Below are 27,999 nucleotides of genomic sequence, written 5' to 3' on the forward strand. Positions count from 1 at the left end.
TATTTGTATCATCATTCTCTATTAATATACTTTGCTTAATTTATTGTTTTTTAATTTTCCTAGTTTCATTAAATGATTTACTACTCTTATTGGTTTCTCAGGGTTATATGAAAAATTATACTAGAATGAAAATAAAAGTGAAACTATTGTTTTCACTACCCGAATGTCATTTCCAATTTTTAATACGAAAAATAAACTGGCCCTTTGTTGCTACCCGCCGCCTATACTTGAACTTTATTTTATTCATTTCCAAAAAGACAAGACAAACATTTAAATAAAACTATATTTCTATTGAAAGTATGTCTGCCTTCCATAATGTACTGTAATTCTTGAAGAAAAGCCACATGGTTGCGAGTTTCAAAAGCAAAACAAAATTTAAAATCCAATAAAATACGGTAAAACAACAAAAATTTTGTATAATGCATGATTCATACTAATTTTTATTTGAAAGAAGAAAAAAAACAAAAATAAAAATACTGATTATTTTCAAAGCCAACAACAAAAATATATACAACAAAATAGAATTTTTTGCTAATTGCAACGCTTTTAACTCTTAACATATCAACAAAGACAACAATTTAAATTTTATTGATTTTGTTTTTAATTCGTTTGTTTTAGGATACAAGATACAATTCAAATATCACATGCCTAACTTTCGTTCCTGTAGCACCACACCACCACTTTCAGATGATTATTCAACAGTATTTTATAGTCTTATAAACAAAAAATGATTGATGATGATTGAATAAAAAATGTCATTCGATGATCGAAATGTAGGAAGAAATTAAAAATTTAAGTTTTTTTTTAATCACCTCAACAGTGGTTAATAATATTGTTACGAAAAATAAATAAAAAAAAATATACAAATTCATATCGCACTAAAACTAATTGTAAGACTAGACTTGATGAAAAATAAAACATAGCATAGCTCGCTTTTAGAATTACGAGTATAATGAGAATAGGAGAAGAGATGTATTTTTAATGTTACAAACGATTTATGAAAAAAACTTGATTTCAATTTCAACTTCATTCGCCATTCAAAGGTTAATTTTTATAATATGTTTTTTTCTGTTCCAGAAGCAAAAGACAAAAAAAAATAAACAAAACTAATATAGCAAACAAACAATTTTTTTTTCTTTTTGATTTTTCTCTTAAGGTCACATTGTCAAAAAATAAACAAAAAAATTCTCTTTTTCTCTTTTGATGATATTTTTTTATAAGTAAATCATAAAAATATATGTAGGTATGTAGGTATATTTAGAATTAAAGACAAAAATGTCACCGATTCGCTGTGCACTCTAGCAATATCTGTAATAATTGGCTTAAGAATAAACTAAAAAAAAATAAAACATATTTATAAATATTTTGCTGCGAGCTATGAGAAGAGCAACTATTGGCCTAGTTTAATTATATTCTTTTTTATAATAATTCAGTCCGCGATTTATACACATCATACATACATATATATGCGATATAGACCCAAAAACGCCACTAAACGTCCGTCCATCCTAAGGCACAGACGGACAATGCACCATCCATTTTGAGGTCATCGCTGTTAGTAGGTATGAATGAATTTAAAGCTTTTCATCTTTCTTTCTAATAAATACTTGGCATAGTATCGTTGGTCGGTAAAATAGAAATATGTATATAAAAATAAAAGAAAAGAAAAAAAGGAACACAAAACTAAGCACCATATACAAATGAAATGAAAGACATTATGGTTTGGCTGTAATCGGTCACGGTGTGTGTAAACAGAAATATTACTTATAGGACTAAATTTAGGCACTTTAGGTCACGGACTGAATTATCTTCATTTAAATTAGAGATCTCTATGAGTCACTCACAGAACACAGATATTGCCAGAGTCGCAACAAATGCGTGTGTCTATGTATTTTTTTTGTGGTTTTTGTTAGTTTTTTTTTACGGCAAAATTTAAAACATAAAAAATATATAAAGTGTGTTATATGTACACGATATGATCGAACTTAAAATTAAATATAGGTAAGTGCAAATTAACTATAGCCAGCCGCCCTTGCGACCAAACAGTAATGAGCTTATGGAACCAACAAACGATTGTGCAGCCGTCTGGTTTTCAGAAGTTGCCTTTTTCTGTTCAGCTTTTTGTTGCTCGACCATGCCGAGATCTGCGCGTACAGCTCGTGTTCCACTACCAGCGATGGTTCCCAAATCAGATCGCTGTTGAGCTGTTCCATTTTTGAGGTTTCGTCGTGACTTTTGACGTTGCATCTGCTTGAGTCGACTGTCTGTGGGTGGCGATGTCGTGGGAACTTTTGTTAATCCTGCTGTAGCTGTCTTGATTGCTGGGCTTTTATCTTTATCAGTATTGGTTTTGTCTGTTTCGGTTGTTGTTGCACCAATATTACTTGACTTATTTCTAATAGGATTGAAGGCTGCTCCTCCCCTTTTGTGCATATCTGCCATATTAATATCATCAAAACTCGAATCACTACATAAACTTTCTGCAGTACTACTACTGGCACTTGATGATGGGAAATGCCTTAAACTTGTTAATTGGGCCATTGGACTGCCTGAACTTCGACTCGCAATACCTCGTCCAATATGATGAATTTCACTAGGCTGAGTTGCAATAATATTCTCAAGACCTATGCTCTCGAGTTTTTCGATAAGTTTAAGTGAACGCAATGCTCGTTTTTCTAATCTGGACAGCATTATTCTTTGCTGCTGTTGTTGCGTTTGGCTGGCACGAAGTAAATCACCTTTAAATTGCCGCTTGATCATATCAGCACCACTGGAAAATAATCCAAAACGACGCTCTTCTGGAGAAATAGACCTTTCGGGCGAACCGACCGGGCTGTTGCAGGGTGTTACTGTTGGCGAAAAGTTTGGACCAGCTGGTGTACTTAGTGCACTTGGGGTGACAGCTCGAATTCCACGTTCGTTCAGTACTGACGCCAGGCTCATGTTAAGTGAGAATGTTGAACACGAACTCCTTCGTGATCTGCCGCGTTCTGGTGTAGGTGGGCAACTTGGCTGCCTGGAAGTCGAAGCTGAAGCCATTCGTGATGATATTTGAGACTGGGACAAGAAGGATAAGTCGTTAAGTATTCCGTCGTCGGGATGCATGACCATGCTGTTGGTATAAGTATAAATGCTGCCACCGGGGGTTTCGAATTGCTTGCCCGGCAAATCATCGATATCTTCTTCAACATCTGATAGCGAATAAAGTACGCCGAGCTCTTCAAGATTGCGACCACCGCGTATTGTCACCCCAGGTCGTTCTTCCAGCAAGCCACTGAAATTTGGAGTTGCTAATCTCGACCAATGATGCAGAGTTTGGGATCCTTCAATAGGTTTGACTATTTGCAATTTATCCGGAAGACGCCATTGTCGATTGGAGAATGACAAATTCGATGATGATCCAGTGGACATAATGCTGTCTGGTGTTCGAATACCCAATGGCAAACGGGCCGATGGATTTTCGTCATAGTTATATGTTCCAGGTGGGGCATGCGATAACATTGCACGACGCGCTAAAACCTCAGCGGGAGTAAGTCGCTTAAGTGCTGCTTCAAGATCTTTGGCACCTGGAGCTCCTGGTACGCCTGGCGGCAAAGTTGGATATCCTTCGTCACCAGATTGATCAGATGACATACTGCCGGCCAAGGATGCTGCACTGTCGAAGTTTGAATGGTAACCAGAATAGCCGCCAGCTGGATTTGTATAGTTTGTTGAAGATCCTATAAATGGCATTGCGGAAATACGTGGACCTGACGTGCAACTTACTGACATCGCACCACCTCCCAATTGTGACATGCCACTAGCCGGGTCTGTGTAGTTGCCACTCTTCGAGGCGCAGCGCACCGTTTCGAAAACTTTTTCATATGGCGACATAATTGCACCAACACCGCCCATATTTTTAGGAATAAGGCTACCACTGCGATGATCACGCACTATACCCGAATCAATACTGTTTTCCGAGTAAAGAGACGAATCCATAAGTTCTGACTGTAATGAGTCTGGATGTGGACCACTCATACCAGGCAATCCAGCCATAAATGAGCTTCGGCCGTGTGAATGCAGCTTTTTCTGATGCTTGCGCAGCTGTTGTTGCGCTTCTTCAAGTAATGTTATCACTTCCTGATAGCGTTTTTTGAATTCTAGCAACTCCAGGGCCAAAAGATTCTGGTTTTCTTTGGTGATTTCTAGCAACGAACCTTGCTCGCTGTTGTCGTGAGCTAGGCGGTGCATGTGAACTTCTGCTTCTGCCAATCTCGCAGTCATATTTGCTATTTGTTCACGTTGCAATCGATTTTCTTCACGGTATTTCTCTAGCTCAAGGCTGAGACTCTCGAACTGACTGTGCGTCGAGTTTAACTCCATGGTTATGTCTTCCATTAGTTTTCGTTCGCGGGCCTCTACTTGGTCTGTCTCATCAGCCAATTGGCTCACTTCGAGTTTTAACGAAGTATTTTGTTCCTGTAGGGTGGCAATCTTATCCTGAAGCATGTCAAGCGAAACATACGCTTGCGAACCATTTGCTGCAGGATCATTCCCCGTTTCATCATCTGTTAGAATTGCAATCAGTTCGTTTTTCTTCTGCAATTCATGTAGTAACTGGGCTCGGTGTTCGGAGGTTTGTTTTAATTCGTTTTCTAGCTCTGCAACTCGACCTTCTAGAAGATTATTTTGTGTAAGGAGTTCTTTGCCTATTTGAACGGTCAGCTCTAAATCCTTTTCTTTTTCTTCGAGCAGACGTGTTACGGCTTCGATATCATCGTACGATCGGGTCATTTGGCTAACTCGTTTTCCACATAGAAGAAAGTAATTTAATGTTTCACGAGTTTGATCCTTTGTCAGGCCCAATCCCTCGACGGGGATTTTAAGTGCGGGTGCGGGAATAAACCAGTCTTCGTTTGTATAGCCTGCAAAATCAGTTAGCACATCGGTTCGTACTTTATATTTAGGAATTTTTTCTTCCAACAGGGAAAATATTTCGACTTCAGGAAGGTTGTCACTGTTGCATATGTCAGTTATGCATCCCACGTCTGTGAAAGACGTCGACGCCGATTTTTCGGTTATGAATTTTATTTCTTTGTATTTGTTTTGGAGACGTTTGTTGGACGACAAATTTGGTAAATGTTTATCAAGAGTAGCCAGTGCCAAGGGACTTAAAGGGGGCCTCGCCCTACTACTTGTTGAAGCGCCATGAAGCATCTCTGCACAACGATTAGAGAAGAAAGAAAAGTATTCCACTTAGCGAGATTTCGGTCGAAATTTGAATGTTTTTTTTTTTTTTGTTAAAATTAATATGAGTTTAATCTAATTTTTCGAGTGCAAATAAGTCATTGTGGGATCAATGTTTTTTATTTGTATTCGAGAAAAAATGTTAAGTTAATTTTTTTTTTTAGTTTAAGTGTAAAATGAGAATTTATTTATTTAATAGTTGATAATTAAATAAAAGGAAGAATGTGCATTATTGTGTGTGTGTGTTTGGAGATCAAACTCCTCGGAACATGAAAGGAAAGATTTATACAGCCGTTAAGGCAAGATTCTAATCCAATCAAGTCTTGAAAAAGTGACATATTGTACTGATGGAGCGTTTTTTTTCTAATAACATTTGGTAATAAAGATGCTTGTTTAAAAAATATGTATAGAGAAAGAAACAAAAGTATGTAAACACCACACCTCAATGTCCATAAGGCAATCTGGCAGTCTTAAATTTTTATTAACAAATCGCCGCCGCCAACCAAATTGGATCAACAACAGAAATACAATGCTCCAGTGATATTTTTTTTAAAGAACGAAAGTTCCGAGAAGCGATCAACGATTCAGTTATCCAGTGATGAAAAGAGCAAACTCAAGAAACTAACAAATACTGAACAAAATTTAGACCTCTAAATTTGGAGAGCTGTAGGGTAGAAGATTGAGAGATTTTTGTTTGGTTAAATTTCTCCTTATATTTAATCATCTGCTGCATGTGCTAAAAATTTGTGCAACAGTGGTTCAAAATTATATATTCTGAACACGAATAAAAGCAAATCAAGCCAAAATAAAAATCAGCAAAAATCTTCAATTCAAGTATAAGTGTGTTTTTATTGAAGTTTAAGCGCCAGAAAAAAAAACGTATAAAAAACGTAGAACAACAAAAAATTATGTAAATTGTGAAAAGCAAACAATGTTAATCGATGTTAAACAGGATAACTGCAATCGCTTTTTGCTGAAGTCACTGGACATCTTGTTATTTGATAGATAGCAAAAACTCTTTTAAGACTGAGATATTGGGACAAGATTGGTGGGTTTTATTAATACAGACAAAAATTGTTTACGAAAATTGGTGTATTTAAGTATAAATAAAAACTGTAACTATTTTATTTTTACATACAAAAGAACTTGTGAAATTAAAAAATTTCAGTTTTTTTTTCCAACAATGGCCAATTTATCAAATTCAAACCCAAAAGCAAAAATCGATCTCTGAGATATGGATCCCACCTGAAATATATTTAGCATTGAAATTCTTATTTTGTTTACTGGATTTCTATGAAACTGCGAAAAGTATTTTTATCCTCTTTTAAAAAATTCACTCCTCATGTTCAAGGCATTCTGATTTAGTGATCAATTTTTATGAAGGAAATTATCAGCCCTATTCTGCTATTCGATTTACGTGAATCGAAGGATTCCCTTTCTTAATCATGCCAAATTGGCTTTGAAAAACTCCTATTTTTCAATAACAAAGTGTTGTTCTCGTCCTTTTTAGAAACTCTGAGGAAATAAAAATTGTTTGAAATTAACTTTAAACACCTTTTGAACGCTTCTTATTTTAGACTTTCACGTAAATCAAATGGCAGAATAGGGCTGTATTTTAATTTGATTAAATGACAATTCCAGAATCTTTATATTGGACATGTTCAGGAAACATTAGGCACTAAATATTAAGTCAACGACATTTTCGGAACGGAAATTTAGTAAGATGTGTAAAACGAGTTAGGGAGATTCTTTTTGACTTTTAAATCCTTAACATTTCTGAACCTTAAAATATTTTTTTTATTTAATATGGAAACGACATAATTTGGAATCCGAAGATAAAAATATGCTTTTAATCAACAAAAAAAAAATTAATTTAATTCAATGTTCATATTGATTGTGTAGTTTCTAAATGGAACATATTGACCTCCAATTTTGTTGCGTTGGGAAGATTTAGAAAGATGGAAAGTTGCCTTTCTTGGCTGTTTTACAGTGTTCTTTGACTTTAGAAAGGTGTCAAAAGCTCACGCAAAAAAGGAACGTTCAGTTAATTTCCAAAAATACATATGCAAATATTTTCTTTAATCTAGGATAGTTGCTATCCTTTCGTTGACATCATAAACTCTCACGAGAAATTGTTGCTAGTTGACAATTGAGAGTATACTTAAGTATGTAATAATCACTACAAGATGACTAACACACACACTACATAATATTTACTTTTTATTATTTCAGCTCACGTATATGTAATTCCAGGTAAAAAAGCTGAAGTGGAAAACTTGTGGTAAGCTTATGATAAATTAACACTAATAACCAAATGAGTAAACACTTGCAAATTTATTCAATTCTAAAAATTCTAAATGTACTAATTCAAGTGGCACAAAGTGCAGGTTAATATTGAAAGTTATCGGCAGTAAAACATCTTTCATTCGAAAATTGTGAAAGTTAGTTGATATCAGGAATACGTTTTCACCACGTATTGGACTATTTTTGGGAGGCCCGAGCTACGTGATTTTCGTTAAAAACATATATGCCGGCAGGTACTATTTTATCCTGATGCTTTCTTTTAAGACATCAGATTAAACCCAACAGTTATAAATAATGTATTTTTATGGCAGATGACAGACATAATATACTGAAAAATACTCTTCGTGTTCAATACAAAACTCAAATGTCCTTAAAATATTCGAATTTCGCAATTTTTGAAATGTTCATAAGAGTGTCGTAATCAGATGGCAGGAAAAACAACAACAACGCCATTCCAAATGTCTTGAACTGATTTTTTTTCTGTTTTTGTTATACAAACTTGATAGTGATGACGAAACAAAGCCGACATGAAAAAACTGTTGCAAGAATTCTGATAAAAAAAAAACACTTGCTTCAGTCATAATAAACCTTGAAAACACAGTTAAATTAATGTTATTTCGGCAAATATTATTCGGCAAATAATATAAATTAGGTCTCCCACATACATATAAAAATGATGTTGTATAACCAAATTGCAAATAGTATCCAGAGGATGAAAATATACGGAATTAGTTGCAAGGAGTACACAAAGGTATCTCTCTATCTACTTACCAACCCCGTTCAAAACATTACAACTGAACAAAGCCACAACAGAAAGGTATTGGTGGGTGGGGGTGTTTTGGTTATTTTTTTTTTAAGGCCAAGGCCAATGCATTTTTTAATAATATTTTTGCATTAAAAGTTACAAAATAATCTTCACACACTTATTTTATAGATGATCGATAAGATAATGCAAGAGGACAGTGTTTATCTAAGAATTTTATTTTAATTCTATGTGTCTTGCGTCTTCCAATGACGTAGACCTCCATCAGCCGTATGAAAAGCTTTGAACTATATGAAGCTTTAATAATAAGCAAAAAAAAAAAAAAATACTAACAAGCACCGACAGAAGTTTCGTTTTAAATTGCAAATACTACAATTTTTTAACCAAAAAACTGAAAATAGTGAAATGCATGAAGTTATTTAATAGACAAATTGAATATTATGAATTATTTTGTCTCAAAAAACACACATCTTTATATTTTCTCCTTTCATTGGAATGTCTGATTTTTTACAGAAATTTTTAACACGCGCACTGAAGAAAGGGGCTGTTTTCACACAATTTCTTTTTTTGCAAATTTAAAAAGTATGGGAACAAGAAACAGTTTGCTTTTGTGCAATTCTGGGTTCTTCTACTTACATTAAAAAACCCAATTTGTTTAAAAAAAAATACACAGAAACAGACTAAGCTGTATTTAAACTTTGCCCGAGACAGTTTATAGAGATGTTGGACACATGACTGTTCTAGGCGGATGCCGACCGGTAATAACGTGACATGAAATAAAAGTTTATTCAGTATTCCACCAAATGGTTTATACTCGCACAAAGTGCTACTTTACTGTCATCATAAACAACAATTATAACTCAAGAATATTATTATCGTTTCGAAATAAGTTATTTTTTTTTGCTTTGCAAAAAAAGTTAAAAGCACAACGCATAGACGACCGATAAAGATTAAGACAAGAAAAAAAAAATAATAAACAAAAAACCCCCAGTACTAGTCAGAGTCACTTTCTTTCGAAGAGCACATAGAAAGGATAGATAGGCCAGCTAGGTGTTCTCAGTTTCGAAACAAAAAATATACTCGTACACCAAGAAAAAGCTCAGTTTTTCTGTCAGTTGGTTGGCACTGGTCGCAAAAAAATCGATGTTTGCTTCACACAACACCAATACACTCACACACACACACAAAAACAATTTCAAGTAAAAACGAAAAAAAATTCGCTATAGAAGACTAACTTGGCGTAATTGCAGAGCAAAGACCATCCCTTTAGCGACTTGGCTGTGTAATGTGTATACTTTGCGTCGAATTGAGAAGAAACTGCACCATTCTAACTTTAAAAATCACCCAACCCAAATGGAGAATTATGAAAATCCAAACCTTTCATTCACATTGCATTACTTACATTACAAATAAAACATAACACAACCAACAACAAACTACCCTATTAATTTTGTCTGATTATATTTGTTTTTTTTATTGTTTTTCTATTTACCAACACGTTTTTTAATCAAAATTTTAAATAGTGTGTTACTTAATCACCAAAAAATATAAATGAAATTGAAGTTCATTTTCCTAAAAATATAATCAACTTGTTTCCACTTTGCTCTCCATGGATGTGTCACGATTACTGAGACTACTGAGAGCTGCTGTCAGTTTAGTTCCCCTGTCACATGATTCACGTTTTGTATACTTGGTGCGCTCTCTGTGTAGCAGTCAGCTAGCAGCGTTCAGAAGTATAAACCAAGTACAGTCAAAGCAAAGTAAAATATGAAAATGTCAGATAGTTTTTTGTATAGGGTGTGTCTTTTAGGTATTGTATCTCAAAAAGTAAAGATACAAAGAGGTTGAAAGAAATTGATAAACTCTAGAAAACTGGTTCTGTTTTTTTGTTCGGGGGATTGAAAATATTTGTTTTACCTTTTTTGATAGAGGTACTTTAGATCATTCTGTTGGCATTACAATCATTCACAAGCAGGTGGGAATGGAAGAAGTAAAACATCACGTGGATCTTATTGATATAAAGATAACAGATGCTAGATACATCCACTAGACCCATATCTTAAAACCCTTAATAATTCCCGTCATTCGTAAAACTTCAATAAGAAGTTCACTCATCTTTTTTTACTCTACTTTACTCAATCAATTTTAAAATTTGTTTAATGCTGTGTTTAGAAGAAAAATTGTAATAGATGTTTTACTAGAAGTATGAAATATAAAAAACTGATTCAGCAACGGTGTGATCATTCTTTTTATAAATTTCCTAAAATTTTAAGCTTAAGTAATAATATTTTCAATTTTTATTTATTAAATTAAGGTTTAATTTTAATTTTTTTTAAATATTTTGCTAAGTAAATTAAAAGAAACAAAAGCAGATTACGATATAAGTTATAAATTTTCAAAACGAACAAAGGGAAACAAAGGTGAGTATGTACTTGCAAAAAAAATCTTTAGAATTTATTCTAAAAAAAAAAAAATTTAAATAAAAACTAAACAGATAAATTCAAATTAATTGTTTTGCTAAATTCTTAAAAAAACAGACTTTAGCTGCGTTCTATTGAAAACGAATTATGTAGGTTAGAAAATATTTTACACTGTAAGCAACAATAAACGATTAGTTAAAAAAAAGTTAATAAATCACAACGTATTCCTATGTTTATCGTTTCAGTCGTTTTTGATTAAAATTTTTTCAACCTACGTACACAGTTAAGTCTTATCGAAAATTTTAATCCCATACAAATTATCGATAACTTGTATGGGATTTTTATCTCGGCTAAAATTTAGCTCGATCTGCGTACCAGGCTTTACCAATAAAACACAGCTATTCTGTAACTTCATTAAATTCATCAGACTAATTGTTATGTTTAGGTTGAGCGAATAAATAATCACTATTTATTATCTGGTTTATAAATAAAAAAGCTTAATAAAAATTTTTTTTTTAATAATTGTATCCAATATTATGTTTAAGAGAAGTATTTTAAAGGGGTACATGCAATTTTAGAAATTAAAGGCTCTCCCAAACCAACCACGATAAATGACAACAACAACAAAAAAAGCGAACGAAGCTAAATCCATCTGCGGACAGAATTTTGACAAAGAACATTAGTTTCTTTTTTCCTATATCTTGGTGTGTATACAGGGTGTCCCAAAAGTAATGGATCAAACGGAATATGCTGATAGGGGAACTTAAGGGCTCTCAGAATTTGGTAACTTGTTCATCCCAAATCCTTACGGTTTTCGATTTAATGCAATTCTTGTAAAATTTCGAAAAATCCCTACTTTGCAACAGTATTTTGCTTCTTGCGCCCATTATTGATTTTTGTTTTTTTAAATTCTTTTACAAAAACATTGGCAAATAATTAGGAACAATTAATTAATCAAAATGTTTTTTATCCCATACGCCATTTCGCTGCAAATTAACTAACAGTTTCAAGTTTTATAAAAAATCAATTTCTAACTTTTATTTGAGAGCAACAGCGCAAAAAAATTTGTACTGTGTGAGAATGTTTTATTATTTTAAAAAGTTGCCCTGTTATTCTAGTTTTCAAAAATGTATAAAAGTTCCCAAAGCTGCAGTTATATCGCATAATATTACAATTTGAATTCAACAAAACAGAGTTTTTCAGAGCAAAAATACAAACAAAAATAGAGGCTTTTGTTCAAAGAAAAATAAACAAATAACAGTTCGAGAAAATGTGTTTATTTTTGGTTGTTTTTTGTTCTGAAAACCCCTGTTTTGTTGAATTCAAATTGTAATATTATGCGATCTAACTGCAACTTTTGAACTGAACTTTTATACATTTTTGAAAACTAGAATAACAGGGCAACTTTTTAAAATAATAAACCATTCTCACACCCTTCAAATTTTTGTTGCGGTGTTGCTCTCAAATAAAAGTTAGAAATTGATTTTTTATAAAACTTGAAACTGTTAGTTAATTTGCAGCGAAATGGCGTATGGGATAAAAAACATTTTGATTAATTAATTGTTCCTAATTATTTGCCAATGTTTTTGTAAAAGAATTAAAAAAAACAAAAATCAATAATGGGCGCAGGAAGCAAAATACTGTTGCAAAGTAGAGATTTTTCGAAATTTTACAAGAATTGCATTAAATCTAAAACCGTAAGGATTTGGGATGAACAAGTTACCAAATTCTGAGAGCCCTTAAGTTCTCCTATCAGCATATTTCGTTTGATCCATTACTTTTGGGAAACCCTGTATATAAGTCTTTGTTCAATATTGATATTTGAGAAATCCTACTGCGGATAGCCTTGTCAAAAAACACAGCTGATTACTTAATTACTTGGACATTCCTAACATTACATAAAATTAAAAATTAAAGAATTAAATTCAAAACTGGATTAACATGACTAAAAAACCCAAAATTTATTGTATTGCGAGATCCATCATATATTTTTTTAAGAAAAATCGCTGCATTTGAGTAACTGTGTGATACAAGATTTATTCCACTCTTGAGAAATGTTTTTTAATGTCGACAATATCTGTTCTATTTTTTCAATCTTGGGTTTTTTGTACTGTTCATCACTATCTAGTGAAGCTGCAATTAAAGTGCAAATCAGTTGCAAGTTAAAGTGCAATCACAAATCAGTTTTTTTTTTTTTTGTGATACAAAAAAAGTAGCTGCTACTAAGATAGATCTTTGCCATACCTATCGTTTATTTGGGTTAATCTGCTCCCAATATGCACTTGAAAGTATGAGTATTCTTAAGGGTTATTGCGATTAAAGTATAGCGACTTGAAGTTAACTACATATGTATTTGGTTTTCTGAAAAAAAGGTCTGATGAGTGCAAGTCACTTTTGTTTATATAATAAATCATAATTATCAAAAAAAGAAAAAAATTATCACAACCCTTCAATTTCCAAATCCTCCACTATGGTCTGCAATAATTGTATATCTCATAAATTCTATTTAAATACTTTCTAAAAATATCTATCGTTGAATACCATCACACATCCAAAAATTGATGCATTTTCGATAAATAAGTTTGTTCACCTCGTTTCAGGATAAGTTTTAGTTTTATTTATATTTGATAAAGTGTTATCTCCACTTTACGAAAGTTGACAGTCGCACTAACAAATCTGTGGTGTAAACATGATAACTGCCATATTTGTTTGGATGAATACAACTACAATCGAAATTGAACTAACTGTAGTAAGAGATAGTGGCTCAAAAAATAAGGCATACATGAAAATCTAGTTACTGTTCTAATACATACATAGTTGAAAAACTATAATAATTGTTTGAACTTTTTAGTTTTAATCAAAATAGCAAACTTTGAAAAATCGAAATCACTAAACAAGGAAATCATTTAATATTGTACAATATTTATTGGCTCTCTTGTGTATTTGTATCTCCCTGTTAATTTTCACTTAACCAATTTATTTTTCAATTCCATGCAAAATAAAAAAAACAGTACTCTAAACTCACCGAGTAAATTTTTAAATCCACTCGAAGACAAATGAGAACATAGCTAACAAAAAAAGATATATTTTCAGTAATGAAAGTATTTTAATGTCTACTGCAAAACTAAACACAAAATATAGAATTTTCAAAGCAAAAGGCACGATAGTATTGTGTCAGGGTTAAATTTGTTTTCCCATAGTTCACAAATAGCTGACGTAATTAAACACAAATATTTTTTCTTCACTTCTGGAGTTATAAATATAGATTTGAATTTATGAATGAATATTTGACCCACCTAAATCAACACACACTATAAACAATTAAAAAGACATGACACGGTTTTTTATTTCGATGTGAACAAACTAAAGATTTTATATAAATTATTTAATTTATTAGAAGACTAAAATATCATCAATTTAATTTTGTGAAGAGTTTTAAGAAGAAGTAATTCTTTGGAAGATATAAATCAGTTTTATTTTTATAACCTGCTAAAGGTTGTAACCTAATTGATAAAAAAGAATTGTCGACTATGTTCTTTTCTTATGGAGTATTAATAATTTTGTAGGGAATTTTATTTATTGCAATGTCTAATAGGAATACAAAAATATAAAATAGAAATTTTGTTTTGAGTTTTATTTTAAGTATCGAATAAACTTTCGTTTTATTATATTTCAAAGGGAAAAAATACAATTTATTTGACGATTTTTCAAATGGGAGCTTTTTTGTCAGGTTCACTCTGTTGTTGAAACTTTAATTCGTTTTTAAAATATGATTTATAATAATAATCTCTTATTGCCTTTTTCTCCATAATTCAGCTGTCATAATTCGTAAATGATTAAGTATTTGCCTACACCATTTTTTTAATCAGTAAAATATCTTGACAGTAAACATTTTATCAAAGGATTAATAAACATTGTCGAATGGACGTTCGTTTAGCTACCCGTACTTAAATATTCATAGCAATGACTACAGTACAAGCTCTTTATCTCCAAAAAAAAGTGCTGTCCCATTAATTTTTTTTAGACAAAAAAAAAAAAAAAAGAAAATAGAAAGATAAACTTACGGCCGATTTCTTCACAGAGTCCTAGCGCTAGTACCGGTCCTAGTCCTAAAGTTAGTACTCAAATCGGTACCAACTCATTTCTTGACTCAGGTACTAAGCCTAAGAACTGTCAATTTAGGACCGAGTACTAGTTAGGACTCGGTACTAGCTAGCACCTCAAAATCAGGTAGGACCTGGTTATTATACCAATCGTTAGTACTCAAATCGGTACCAAGTGATTTCTTCACAAAAGTACTAAGCCCTAGTACTGTCAAATTGGTACCGAGTATTAGTTAGGACTCAGTAGAAGTTAGGACCTCAAAATCGGTAGTCTAGCGGTTAGTACTCGAATCAAATAAATGGATTTCATAATTTTCAAGTGATATTGCAGTTTAATAAAGAAGAAAAAAACGTAAAAAAAGAAAATGTTCATAATTTTTTCTTTAAATTTAGTGGACTTTGTGAATTTTAATTGCATTTGAAAATTTAAATGACCTGTTGTATAATTACAGATTTTTTAATTACTTGGGTGTTGTATCGATTGATAAGTGCGTTTTTAGTGATAATAATTAATTCTATATGCCTGTAAGACCTTAGGTCTTTAGGCCTTGCAGTAGAAGCGAATTGCAAGACACTCGCGACTCGCTTTTGGCAACGAGGCTGTACAACCAATGAATAGACATCACCTCGGGCTCGGCTAATTTGGAGGATCGTATCACAAATTAAAATATCTGTGGGAATTTACGTACTATAAACTGCGGACATTTTAATTCCGATGGGGCTCAATTATGGAATAAAAATACATAATAATACCAAATCACTAAATTTGCTTTTTTAAAAGCTTTTCTTTTATTAACACAATGAACATATATCTATAAAAAATATTTTTTATTCGTTATATAATTATGGTTTATGGTGGCCCTTCTGCCTTTTTGGCAGGCTTTATTGAATGATTCCTCGCCATTTCTAGCTGAATGATTCTGCATTCTTATTCTTGTCTTCATTCTTGACTTTTTTCTTCATAAAATGTATGAATTTTTATTGATTGTAGCCTTTTTAATCTTCATAACATTTTTTCAATATTTAATTTATTTTAATTATTTGCTTCTTGTTTTCCATTTTTATTAAATTTTGTATTTGTTAAATTTGATCAAATGTAAAAATAAAATATTTCAAACTTCAATAAATGACAGTTAGACCAATTTTATACGTATTAATTCTTAGGACCTCGTTGTGAACTTAAATCAGGTCCTATAAATGTGAAGAAATGCTCAGGTACTAACTTTTCGTTAGGACCGAGTACCAGAGCTAGGACCTGGTCTAGCTAGACCGGGTACTAAGCTGACTTAGGACTTATGTGAAGAAATTGGCCGTTAGACATTCAGTTCGGTCAGTTTATATCGTTTATAACGTTTGTTCGTTTTCGCCATACAGAATCTCACCCCGATTTATTCTGTACAGTGCAGGCCCATAGCAACAGGGTCAACTGACTTCACACAAATGAATAGCGTTTTTTTTCCTAATTTTAATACTTTTAATCCACTTCTCTTTACAAGTCTTTCTTAGAGGGATAATGGGTAATGCACTAAAGTCAGTCCGTCAGTAAAATCTGTACCGCACAACACTTACAACTCAGCCCCCTTTTGCACGAAGGACATCGGAGGTATATCAAATGAATCGACAGAAGGCGATTCGGAAATTCTGGTTTTACAACTTTTTTATTATTGACGGTGGTACGTCTAGACATCTGTTAGTATTTACCGGGCTATATCTTTCTTAGTACTCACGAGTACATTGACTCAGCAGCGGCTGAGGTGGGTGAGTCATGTGAAGCGCATTGACAACAATGTTAGGTACCGGACAATTTTCGACTCCACCCTAGAAAGACGGCGCGGTAGAAGAATACCTTGTTCAAGTTGGCACACGTAAGTGGAAGGGGACCTCAATCAACTTGGTGTGCGAAACTGGAAGCAGTTGGCTAAGGATAGGGTCTTGGCCTGGCAGACAGTGCCACCTGCAGATTCTGCAATAATAAAGAAAAAACACCAGAATACATACTGGGCAGCTGTGAATCACTGATGCACCAACGACACAGATACCTTGGCCAGCACCAGGTAGCAATAAGTAAAGTTCTACCGTCGATAGAAATACTCCAAATAATTTAATACCTGAAAAGTATCAACCTGGAGACCGTGCTGTAAGAAGTAACTAGCAGGCTAATTTGGGGGCACAATAGACCTTAAAGGTCGTAGTCCAACTTCCCCCCACAACATTCATTCATCCATTCTTTTAAGGAAAGGGTTTGTTTTTGTCATAGGAATCAGCACGGTGGGCAGGAAGCATCGACAGGTATGAGAAAAATGTCGACAGAAACTGCAAGTTGGGTTGTATTTGTTGATGATTATACGTGCAAAATCCGTTGGAATTGAAATCCTAGCTGCTCCTTTTCAAAAGTTATTCATATTTTTGTATTTCTAATCGGGACAATTGGGAATAAAAATCTTAGGGAGAGTACGATAACTTAGGCGACAAGAATTGATAACGGTATTTTGTAGAGGAGTTTAATACAATAATTTTTTACTACAGGAGGGGGGGGGTCCATCTCCCCCCGTTTAGGCGGGAGGGGCAATTTTCTAAAATATCATGTTAAATACGAAAAAAATTATTAAAAAACAATGGCAACACTTACAGTTATGAATGATACCTTTTTCAAGATACAGAATTGTACACTTGATTCTAATTTTTAAATCAAATTATTGCAATTAATTGTTCTCGAAATAATCAACTTCAAAGTCAAAATTTGGGAAAAAAGTTGAAAAAAAAACACATTAAATACTATTCTTACCAAGACTGTAAATTTAAATATGAAATAAATCAACAAAATAAACTGCCTCAATTAATTTCTTATCAAATACTGAAAACCATATATTTCTGTGCCTTATAATTTCCGAGAAAAATGAAAATAAGAAAATTATCTTTTTATCAGATTTTCATTTTCTTAACTATTTTCACCAATATGAACAGCTTTTTAACTTAAAAGTATCATGCCTGGCTTGCTTCGCGGGTTTTCAGAAAGTGAGCTCAAGCAGGGGGGTTGCAAGGGGGCATACTGCAAGCATTATGTTTATGTAAACACGTTAACAGCTAAAAAATACAAATCTGATAAAAAGGTAGTTTTTTAATTTTCAATTTTCTCAAAAACTAGAAGGCATAGAAGCATATAATTTTCAGAATTTGATTATAAATTAATTGAGGCAGTTTATTTTGTTGATTTATTTCATATTTAAATTTACAGTCTTGGTAAAAATAGTATTTAATGTGTTTTTTTTTCAACTTTTTTCCCAAATTTTGACTTTGAAGTTGATTATTTCGAGAACAATTAATTGCAATAATTTGATTTAAAAATTAGAATCAAGTGTACAATTCTGTATCTTGAAAAAGGTATCATTCATAACTGTAAGTGTTGCCATTGTTTTTTAATAATTTTTTTTCGTATTTAACATGATATTTTAGAAAATTGCCCCTCCCGCCTAAACGGGGGGAGATGGACCCCCCCCTCCTGTAGTAAAAAATTATTGTATTAAACTCCTCTACAAAATACCGTTATCAATTCTTGTCGCCTAAGTTATCGTACTCTCCCTAAGATTTTTATTCCCAATTGTCCCGATTAGAAATACAAAAATATGAATAACTTTTGAAAAGGAGCAGCTAGGATTTCAATTCCAACGGATTTTGCACGTATAATCATCAGCAAATACAACCCAACTTGCAGTTTTTGTCGACATTTTTCTCATACCTGTCGATGCTTCCTGCCCACCGTGTCAGATATCATCTATCATCATTCTGACTAAGGATAGATGTGCTGGAGAAGCTTGTTGGTTGAGGTCCGAATTCACAGTAGATCGTAGCATCGCCTTAAGGCGCTGGTCACCCTAAGTAAATAAGTGAGTAAAGTTCGAAAATGCGATTTAAGTAAAAATGCGAAGTTTGAATAAAGTTTGAATCAATGAGTTTTTGAGTACTAGCAGATTTATTTTTTATAGGAACGAGTAGCTCTAAATTTGTTTTTGATACCAAATAAAAAAGAATAGTTTTTTTCTGAATTTTTATTACTTAACCGCTTAGTGCTTTACTTTCTTTATGCTATACTAAATATTGCTTCTTTTCTTTATTTTTTATTTAATCAATTTGAACACAAATTTAAAATTTTAAGCGAAAAACAGGAGGAAGAGCAGATTACCATTAGAAAGATTTTTTGATGTGTATACAAATAAAAAAATTATTTATACTTATAGATAAAAGCAAATCATCATATGAAGCAGTGCGCCTAAGCTCCAGACCAATTTGTTTCCAATTTCGTTCCTGATCACAATGAAAGAATGTTTAATCGCTTTTCACAAAACCAACAACAACTTACCATTTCTTTTTGTTTTGTAAAATAAAAACAGTTACTTAAAAGACATGCCACTTGCTTATCTGCATTTCTTTTGACACCCACTTATTCATCCTTTCATTTCTAATTTTGTATTTGTAATTAGTTTTCAACAATGATTTTTTATTTTTGTTTTACGTACTATAACGTAGCATATATTTTCCAATTAACAGGGAAAGCAAGAACACTACGAAATCACAATCGAAAAAAAAAAAAATAACCATAAGTCCGTGTGCGACTATTGAATTAAATTATATTGTATTTGTTGCCTCTTAGAAGCCTAGTGACTTTCACTTGCAAACGCCACCGAAGTCCATTTTATAAACAAACTAAAAAAAATATCCAACGTCTCGAGAACAAAGACAATACATGACTAACGTTTAAAAGAAAAATGGAGATATGTATACGTATTTCATTCAAGATTATTTTTTTTTTTTCTTTAATTTTTTTTTTACCTATGTCTCATTTTGTTTTCTTTTTTGTTGGCTGCCAATGCATGTTTTTTGCGCTTTTTTTTTACTTTCAATTAAAGAGATTATCAATGCAAGAGTTGAAATGGCACAATGTCAAGTATTTTTCTATCGAATCCATTTCACTTTAAAAAAGATACACATATTTCTTCTATTAGTTTTTATATGTCTCAATTTTGATTAGTGAAGGGATTGATGGCTGATTTGAGGAAGAACGAAAAATTAGTGAACACAAGGAAGTTGTGTGGCTGATGCACAAACCAACATGGAGGAAGACAAAAGAAACATGTTTCTGAAAACCCGACACTTATAGGATATGATTCATTTGATTTTCTTTAAAAATAAAAATGCACAGATTCACGTACGGAATCTTACTTCTTTCTATAAGATAATTCACATATTCAGGATGCAACATTTAAACGCATTACGACTTTTACTAGAAAAAAAAATAGTGAACCTAGACTGCGACCAAAAACTTGGAATGAATTTTTATGGGTTGGAATTTACTCAAAGAGTAATGAACTAATGCGTGTTTTTGTACAGATGTTTACAACTCATTTCCCTAGGAATGAAATGATTTAAATACTATTGAATCCTCACTGTACAAATAAAAAGAATGTGAAGCTTTTCTTTTATTTAAATAAGAAAATATATTCGATTCAATAACCCCAGTACTTTATCACGATTATCAATTTTGGATGAAGTTTAATTAACATACGTGTCTTTCTATTATGACTTAAATGGAGATGTAACGCTGTAACTATCATTGTGCTGGTATAAAATACATTTAAAATGTATTAATTTGCAACATACATAACTTAGTGATAATGAATAGATCATTCCTAAGCTTGGATAAAATTTGTTATTAATTTGTATTTATGTAAAAGAAACGTATGTACAAATAAATGCTGGACGTTTGTTCGTTGTTATGAGACACGTGAATATCTATTTACAAAAACTATTTTGTACAGAATACTATATTTTTCTTTGAATAAAATCAATATTGTAATCTTTGAACGATAACTTGAAGGTGCTACCACCATGTATAATGGCTAGAGTTATAGCCTTTTCCACAATCCTATCATCAAGCGCCTTTGTTCTTTTTTATTTGCGGTGCATAGTTTAGTAATTTTGCATTTTATTTGAAAAACTTTTCCATTTCGCATTTAAGATTTAAACCAGACCAGCGAGTTTCAGAGGGAAGCATACTACACACTACGCTATATCACCCACTAGATTCTAGATAGTAGGTTTAAGCTAATCCAGACCCGTGAAAAGACTAATAATTTTACTAGCACCTCAAAATATACTATTTTTATTTGTCTCTTAAGTGTTCTTCTCGATACTCTTGGTGGTAGCACAAACAAGTTGTTGTTGCTCCAAGATAACAATATGGAACTGATGAAAGATATCAATCAGCCTAACTGCCAGTATGGAAACTTATAAAATATGAGAAAGAAACTTATTTTCTAGCGAAAACTTGGTATTGACTTTGCAAATCGATCCAACATTCAAATATTTGCAATGATATTAGCAACAAATGGAAGGGGGAGGAAGTTCTTCAACCAAAAGATAATACCAACAAATGGATGGGAAAGGTGGCTCTCCAACGAAAAAAAGCTATTAATGTCATAGAAAAGGTAACGCTATTGGTTCTGAACTTAAATAGATCGAGAGCCTACAGCCAATTTTGGGTATAATCATTGTTGAATCAAGAAATTTAATAATCACGAAACTGGCTAAAGAAGAGAATATATTGGAAAAATGAAATTTGCTGTGGTAACCAAACAAGCTACATATACACCAACTCAATGATGAAAAGGTACTTTAGATTCTCAGCAATGCCTTGCAAACAGGCTTGAAATTACAACAACATAACTGTAAAAAAGGATCCAAGTTCTCATATGTTTCTGCCACGAAAAAGACTGAAATATAAAAGGACACCAAGTTTTAAGATTTGATTTCAAAGTTTCGATTCAATTTTGTTTAGTTTACAAAAAGGTAATTTGAATTAAATTGCCAAGTTAGTAATAAAAATTGACACAAATCAAAGAACTTGGTACCAGTTCTTTTTGTGTCAGACCAAATTCAAACATTGGAGAACTTTAATGTTTTTAGTGTTTTTATTGGGATACATGATTATAGTTTCTCCCCTACAGAATTTTCAAGGACCAAAGTTTTTAGTGTTGTACTGCAGGGTTGTGCTATTAGATAAACAAAATATTGCACAACTAGTACATAAATTTAGATAAATAAATAACATCAATTTTATATTACATACACAATTCCATTATTCATTATATTGTTCAATGGAAATTTCGGCCTGTAAATTTTATTACTCATTACAGTTCTTTGGATATTTTCAAATTTAGCTTTTTCTGGTAAATTCACAAGAATCATTCCGTGCTCGACAGCTTTTTGTATTTAATTTTTTATTGATGAAAATTAAGTACTTTCAGCACGTGCGGTACGTAATTTGCACTTCAGTCTGATTGGCAACTTATATGAAATCCAAAACGCAATAATTAAACTTGCATAAGCTTAAGAACAATGGCACAAATAATATTAGAGATAAGGTGGCTTGTTAGTAAATTAGTAAGTTTGTATAGTTTCAATTAAAAGTAACATTTCTATTAACACTCATATAAATTGCTCACACGCACTAGTAAAAAAGAAGAAAAAAAAATAGAGCATTGCTAAGAAATTAAGGAGTTTTCAATACACACTATTAAAACACTCGTAAGAAGGGTTAAAAACGAACGTTTTTATTAGATAGAAAATAGACTAAATTTTCAACGCTATCTTTCAGACTATATGAGAAACATCACTTATCGCAAGGTAGATCGTGTATTTAATTTTTGTTTAGTAATCCACGAAGTCTACAGCGATATAAAAACGATTCATAGAAATCTGCAATCACTTTTTTGATAATATAGAGATAAGTTCCATTAAAACGCCACTTTCATTTAGGGGTGGGGATTTTTTTAACCCTATTCGTCATGAACATTAAAATAATTCTGATCCTTTAGACAAACACACTTTCAAATTTGATAAAAGATCTATTTGATCATTATTGATCCCTCATATTATAGAAGAAAACACTTTCCGTTCTTGTAACTTTGACCTTTAAAACACCTTGGATATACAATAATCGACAATTTAAATTGGTAACATTTTGTGATAGACATCAAATAAAACTCAATAAAAAAACACACAATAAAAAAGATAACTAACTTATTGCCTAATAATTCCGCCGTAAAACTTATTATACAATAATAATAAAAAGAAGAAAATCCCATCAATGTCATAAGCAGATGGGACAAACTGCATGTATGCAGCAGAATAAAGCTTTTTTTCTACACATTTTTTTGGTACACACATTTAAGCACTTTTCCATTTATTTATTTTAGATGAATTAGATGTATGATACAAGATAAAAAAAAAATAAAACAACAAAAATTACACGACAAGAATAATTATAAGTTCATACCAGTTCGAAGACACATCTTTTCATTGAATCTATTCAAGCTCCACTGTTTTCTTAAATTTGTAATAATTTCTCTCTTTTTTCTAATTAAAGTATCTCACTCCTTTTTCTAAACACATCAAACGGAAGCACGTATGTAGTATATATTGCGTTAAATGACCTAGACCTTGTTGGCTGTGTGGCAATTGTTTAATAACGTCGTCGCTTCTTGTTATTATGAGATCACTTGGAACAAAAAGCTTTCGCACCACTCAACTTTGTGCGGTAGCTTTAGTATTATTTGTTTTTTATCATTATTTGATAACATTGAGTCGATAAGTTGATTCATTTCATATGTTCGTTGTATGATTGCGTCAAGAAAAAAAAAGTTACAATGCTCTTTGCTGATAGCTTATTACTTTTACATACACCGGCCGGCTGAACGAGTTAGGCGCAAGTGGATGACAAACACAGAACACAGAACACATACAACATTTGCCGCGAAAACATTTTTAATTGACTTTGAATTTGATTAAGAAATGAAAAATGCAAAAATGCAAATTTTATGCCTGTTTATGTTGGCATCAGATGTTTAGAGTTTATTTAGAATAAAAGGAGGATGTAACCAGGCGTGCAGTTTGGTTGCGAACTAGCGGTGTACTGTCAATTTGGTTTGATAAAACAAAAAACTGTGCAATTTATTCAACCAATTATAATATTAATACTAATAATTGAAAACTTGATTCATTCACAAAGTTTTGTTGAACAATATGAAATTGGCGCCAGATAACAGACTCAGGGAAATTAACTGAATTGAAAATATAGAGCAGCGTCAGCAATTTTTAAATAAATCTTCCTCCTTATATTTCCAACTAAGTGTTGACTAATAAATAGAATTACAAAAGAAAAACAAAATAACGAATGGAAGTATATTCTTATTTGAGCGTGGCAGTAAAATGACTAAAATTTCATTCAATTGATAAATCTTAGATACAAATTTACAATTGAGCGAAACAAATCATTTTAACTGAAGTCATAAAGTGCGTAGTGTGCTAGTCTCTGATATTTTAGTTTATTTTTAGTTTAAAAAGATCTATCAAAAGACTGGAAGGGTCTTACTGGTATAAAACGAAATCAAGGGTGTGAAGGTTTTTGTTCTTTGGCTTGAGCATGTACTTATGTCTCTTTACAGCAAAGAAATGGTTCCTTAAACATAACTACGGCGGCATGAATACAGTTTTAAATTACATATAAAAAAGTATGCAGTAATATTGCGATTTACGCCAAAATAAAACTCCCCTAAAATAACATTCTTCTTTTTTTCTACTATTCATTTCGGGGGTAAAAATTCACCTACGAATATATCAAATGGTTCATTCAATTGTGACCAAATGCGACACCACTGATAAATTTTTTGTATAAGAGAATGTGTATTGTGTTTTAAATTTAAAGAAGGAAATGTAAGTATTCAATTTTAACGTTAAATTTTAGCAGAAAAGCAAATAATGTAGACATAATGTATTTGTTTACATTCGCGTCGATTATGAAATTTGAGTCGTAGAGTATGTGAATTTTGGATCCTTCATGGTAGGCAATGACTAAATATTTGCTTAGAATACAAAAAAAAATTTAAGTCAAGGCTGAATTGTATTACTACTTTGCGTTTTTTGTATGGATTGCAGCAGCACCTAAGCATCAGATCTTTATTTGATAGAAAATAATTCAAAATTGAAACGTCCATTACTTTTGCCATTACTATCGTATGAAGTTCATATAACAGAACATGCATGATTTTATAGTGAAATGTTCACTGATTTAATAAAAAGAAAAGCATTGTCATCAAACTTGATAACAGAGCGAAAGTTTGTAAAAAGGATGCATTTTGGGGCTTTTGTTTCAAAAAACTTTTGTATGTCTCAATGTACAGGCAACAAGGTAATTATTCATCATTCAGTAAACTCCCACACAGTTATTAGATGGGAATGATCAATCCAAAGAAATTGTTTGTAATTGATAGTATGTCTTCATCCTCCTGTTAACGAAACAGATACTATCCCTCGAATAAGAACTATCTAAAGGTTAACAACTTTTGTACTTTGACAAAGGGTCTGGTGTATCAAACAAGACGTAGACAAATTAGTCGAAATGATATGCAGTTTGCACTAAATTAGATCATAATTAGCGAAAATATGGTTTATGAATCTTTGAATGGAGCCATCTGCCCACAACATAATTTTCATTACATTTTCGGACAGCAAATAAGCCTACCTGAGTTCAAGCAATAACCGAAAAGTTTCAAATCTTGACTTCTTAAATGTCAATCTTTTGCTTAATGGAAAGTAATAAGTACTTTTGTACTTTATTGTAATCAAAAATAAGTCTCAATAAATCTAAATTTGAATTTGTTCAATCATAAATTTTGAATTTAAAAAAAATTTGCTTTATTTACGGAAGAAATGAATTTTAGAGACTTTCAAAAATGGTAGCAATAGTGAAAAAAGTGGCCCTCAGGCTGCCCGAACTACCATATTTTCAAACATCTTCAAGGAAGGACGAATCAGTGAACCATTTCATAGCCCAATAAACATGAATTTAAGTAGTTAAGTACCAATAAGTATGATTCTACTTTCTTTTACGCTCTCCTCATATATATATTTTTTTTTTAATCTGGGGGCACTAAGGCATTTTTAGTAATTAAAAGTACTAAATTTAAAAGAGGGAAGAGTTTAAAATTATAGACGATAACTTTCAAGTTAAACGGTTTAAGTTCTTTGTTTATTAAAGGACATACCTATTCAGGTAAAAAAAAGCTATGGTCTTATTTCATAAAGAAAACGAACTAAATTGCCCAGGTAAAAACTGAAGCCTAGACAAACTTGCTTTATTATCTGGACATTAATCGCAATTCAGATCTCAATCTATTGATAAACCATGTGTGTAAAGCTAGCAAAAGGATAAAATCCTGAATGCACTCCATAGTTTTGCTCTTTATCGTCTGAGTTCAATGATGATTCACTAAAAGGAATGCGACAGAAATAAAGACGTTGCAAACGATCATACTCAATGGTTTGAGAATTTTCAGTTTTTTTTTGCAAACGTTGTTTGTTGGCAACTCAATTCACATTTCATGATGCATCTGATGAACAAACTCTCAACTTTTAGTGATGTCATTTCAATTAAAAAATACTGACTTTTCATATTTTTTTTCTTATTTTTTTTTTTATATTTTGAAGACCTTGAAAACTCAAACTAAGTGCACGTCCACATGTTTTTTGCAAAAAAAAAAAACAAGTTTCAAAAAAAAAAAAAAAACATTACCATGACCATAAAATCAATCAATGAAACATTCTTTTATGTGTTAAATTAAGAACAAAGTACTTATTGACCCAGGTAATAATTTTTGTGCATGAAAATATTAACAAAAAAAGGATCAATAGCCAATATAGGTAGGTAGTTAAGGTTGATATGAAAACAGACAAAAATCTGAAGAGAAAGAAGAAAAAAAAAATTAGTATCTACCTACAATATGTATCCATTTCCATACTCAACAACTGCAGGCAGACACCTTCCGAGATAACAACTTGATTTCACCATTTCACTCTTCTATACGACTGTGATGCACAACAAAATGCATATTTTTCACACCGAAAAAAAAAACAACATTTAGTACCTATTCTTCAAACCTGACCTACTTGGATACAAAAAAATGACAGGACGCATACTGAACAGTTGAATGACATCCCAATCGATTCATCCTTGATTCTATACAAAAAGTTAGGTTATGTCCGATATGTTCAATCAACTGAAACTTAAAAAAAAACTTAATAGATTTTTCTCTCCTTCTTCTTTTCGAATCGAAGGAAACCTCAAGAGTTTCTTCATCAGTTTCTACTACACTCCAATGCACAACAATAAAACAAGATATATATTTCAAGAAAAAAAATAAAGAAGAAAAAAATTCTTCTTCGATCACTATCACGACGACGCCGCTGCCACCATCGCCGCCGCCGAAAGCACTCAGAGAAGATTTTGTCTGTGAATAATTTAGAAACTTTTTTTTTCAAGCGCGTATAGTATATGTACATTTGAACCAGCAGAAAAATAAAATAAAAACAAAAATAAGCAACAAATAATATAAGAAAAAAAAATAGATGAATGTATAAAAATAAAACAAAAATAAAGCCTTACGTGACCAACAAACGACACCTTTGTCGCCCCTCTGTTCAATGGAATTGCTTTTTGGGTTTGGTAGAGAAGCCCCCGCGACAATTGACAACACAGCAGCAGCAGCATAGAGCAAAAGCAGCACCAGCAACAACAACGCAACATTAACAAAAAAAAAACTAAAACCCAAAGTCAAAGGGGTTTCTTCGTGTATATAAAATAAAATTTTCGTTGTATTCTTGGAGTAGAGGTTCTCCAAAAAAAAAAAACTAAGAGATGATCAATGCATCATCATTTTTTTTATCTTCTTTTTCTCAATCAAACAATTAGCCTAATTTTGTATTTGTTCTTTTCTTATTTCTTTTATTTTTTTTTTTTGTTGCTTCTTTACATCACTGCACCACTGAATCATGAGTGAAAATTTTTCATTTGACATTTTCCATCGAAAGGTTTTCCCCATTCAATAGTTTATTTTATATATTTTGTAGATTTTTCAATTTATGCGTAACGCTATTTTTTCAATCTAATTACATCACACACACAGAAACTTACCTTGATAAATAAATAAACAAATCTTTCTATTGTTTTTCTCTTTATTAGTTTATAATGCCGAACAAGATGTGAAAATTTTTAAACATAAAAAAATAAAAGAAGTTTTATGGGTGAAAACTTTGTTAAAACGGTGCAACAGAGCACCCGAATTCGTACGTA

General features: G+C 32.0%; 2 protein-coding genes across 7 annotated transcripts in view; both read right to left on the bottom strand.

The window, feature by feature from the left end:
* Positions 1-27,982, bottom strand: part of LOC129911517 (serine/threonine-protein phosphatase 4 catalytic subunit) — a 36,813-nt gene extending 8,831 nt beyond the window's left edge. Inside the window, exon 1 of the mRNA XM_055989338.1 lies at positions 27,841-27,982. The gene's annotated coding sequence lies outside the window, so the exon portion shown is untranslated. The remainder of the gene's footprint in view (positions 1-27,840) is intronic.
* LOC129911516 (trafficking kinesin-binding protein milt) lies at positions 578-27,962 on the bottom strand. 6 transcript variants are annotated; one of them, XM_055989333.1, is made up of 2 exons: positions 27,841-27,962; positions 578-5,198 (listed from the first exon to the last, which is right to left on the bottom strand). In XM_055989333.1, the coding sequence occupies exon 2, from the start codon at positions 5,194-5,196 to the stop codon at positions 2,017-2,019; it is 3,180 nt and encodes a 1,059-aa protein (XP_055845308.1). In that variant the 5' UTR covers positions 5,197-5,198; positions 27,841-27,962; the 3' UTR covers positions 578-2,016. The 6 variants fall into 6 exon arrangements, with proteins under 6 accessions (XP_055845308.1, XP_055845307.1, XP_055845309.1 ...); XM_055989332.1 differs by lacking the exon at positions 27,841-27,962 and adding an exon at positions 23,149-23,609; XM_055989334.1 differs by lacking the exon at positions 27,841-27,962 and adding an exon at positions 9,696-9,807.
* Positions 27,983-27,999: the final 17 nt, after the last annotated feature.

Source organism: Episyrphus balteatus, chromosome 2, assembly GCF_945859705.1.
Source record: "Episyrphus balteatus chromosome 2, idEpiBalt1.1, whole genome shotgun sequence".
Taxonomy (NCBI): Eukaryota; Metazoa; Arthropoda; class Insecta; order Diptera; family Syrphidae; genus Episyrphus; species Episyrphus balteatus.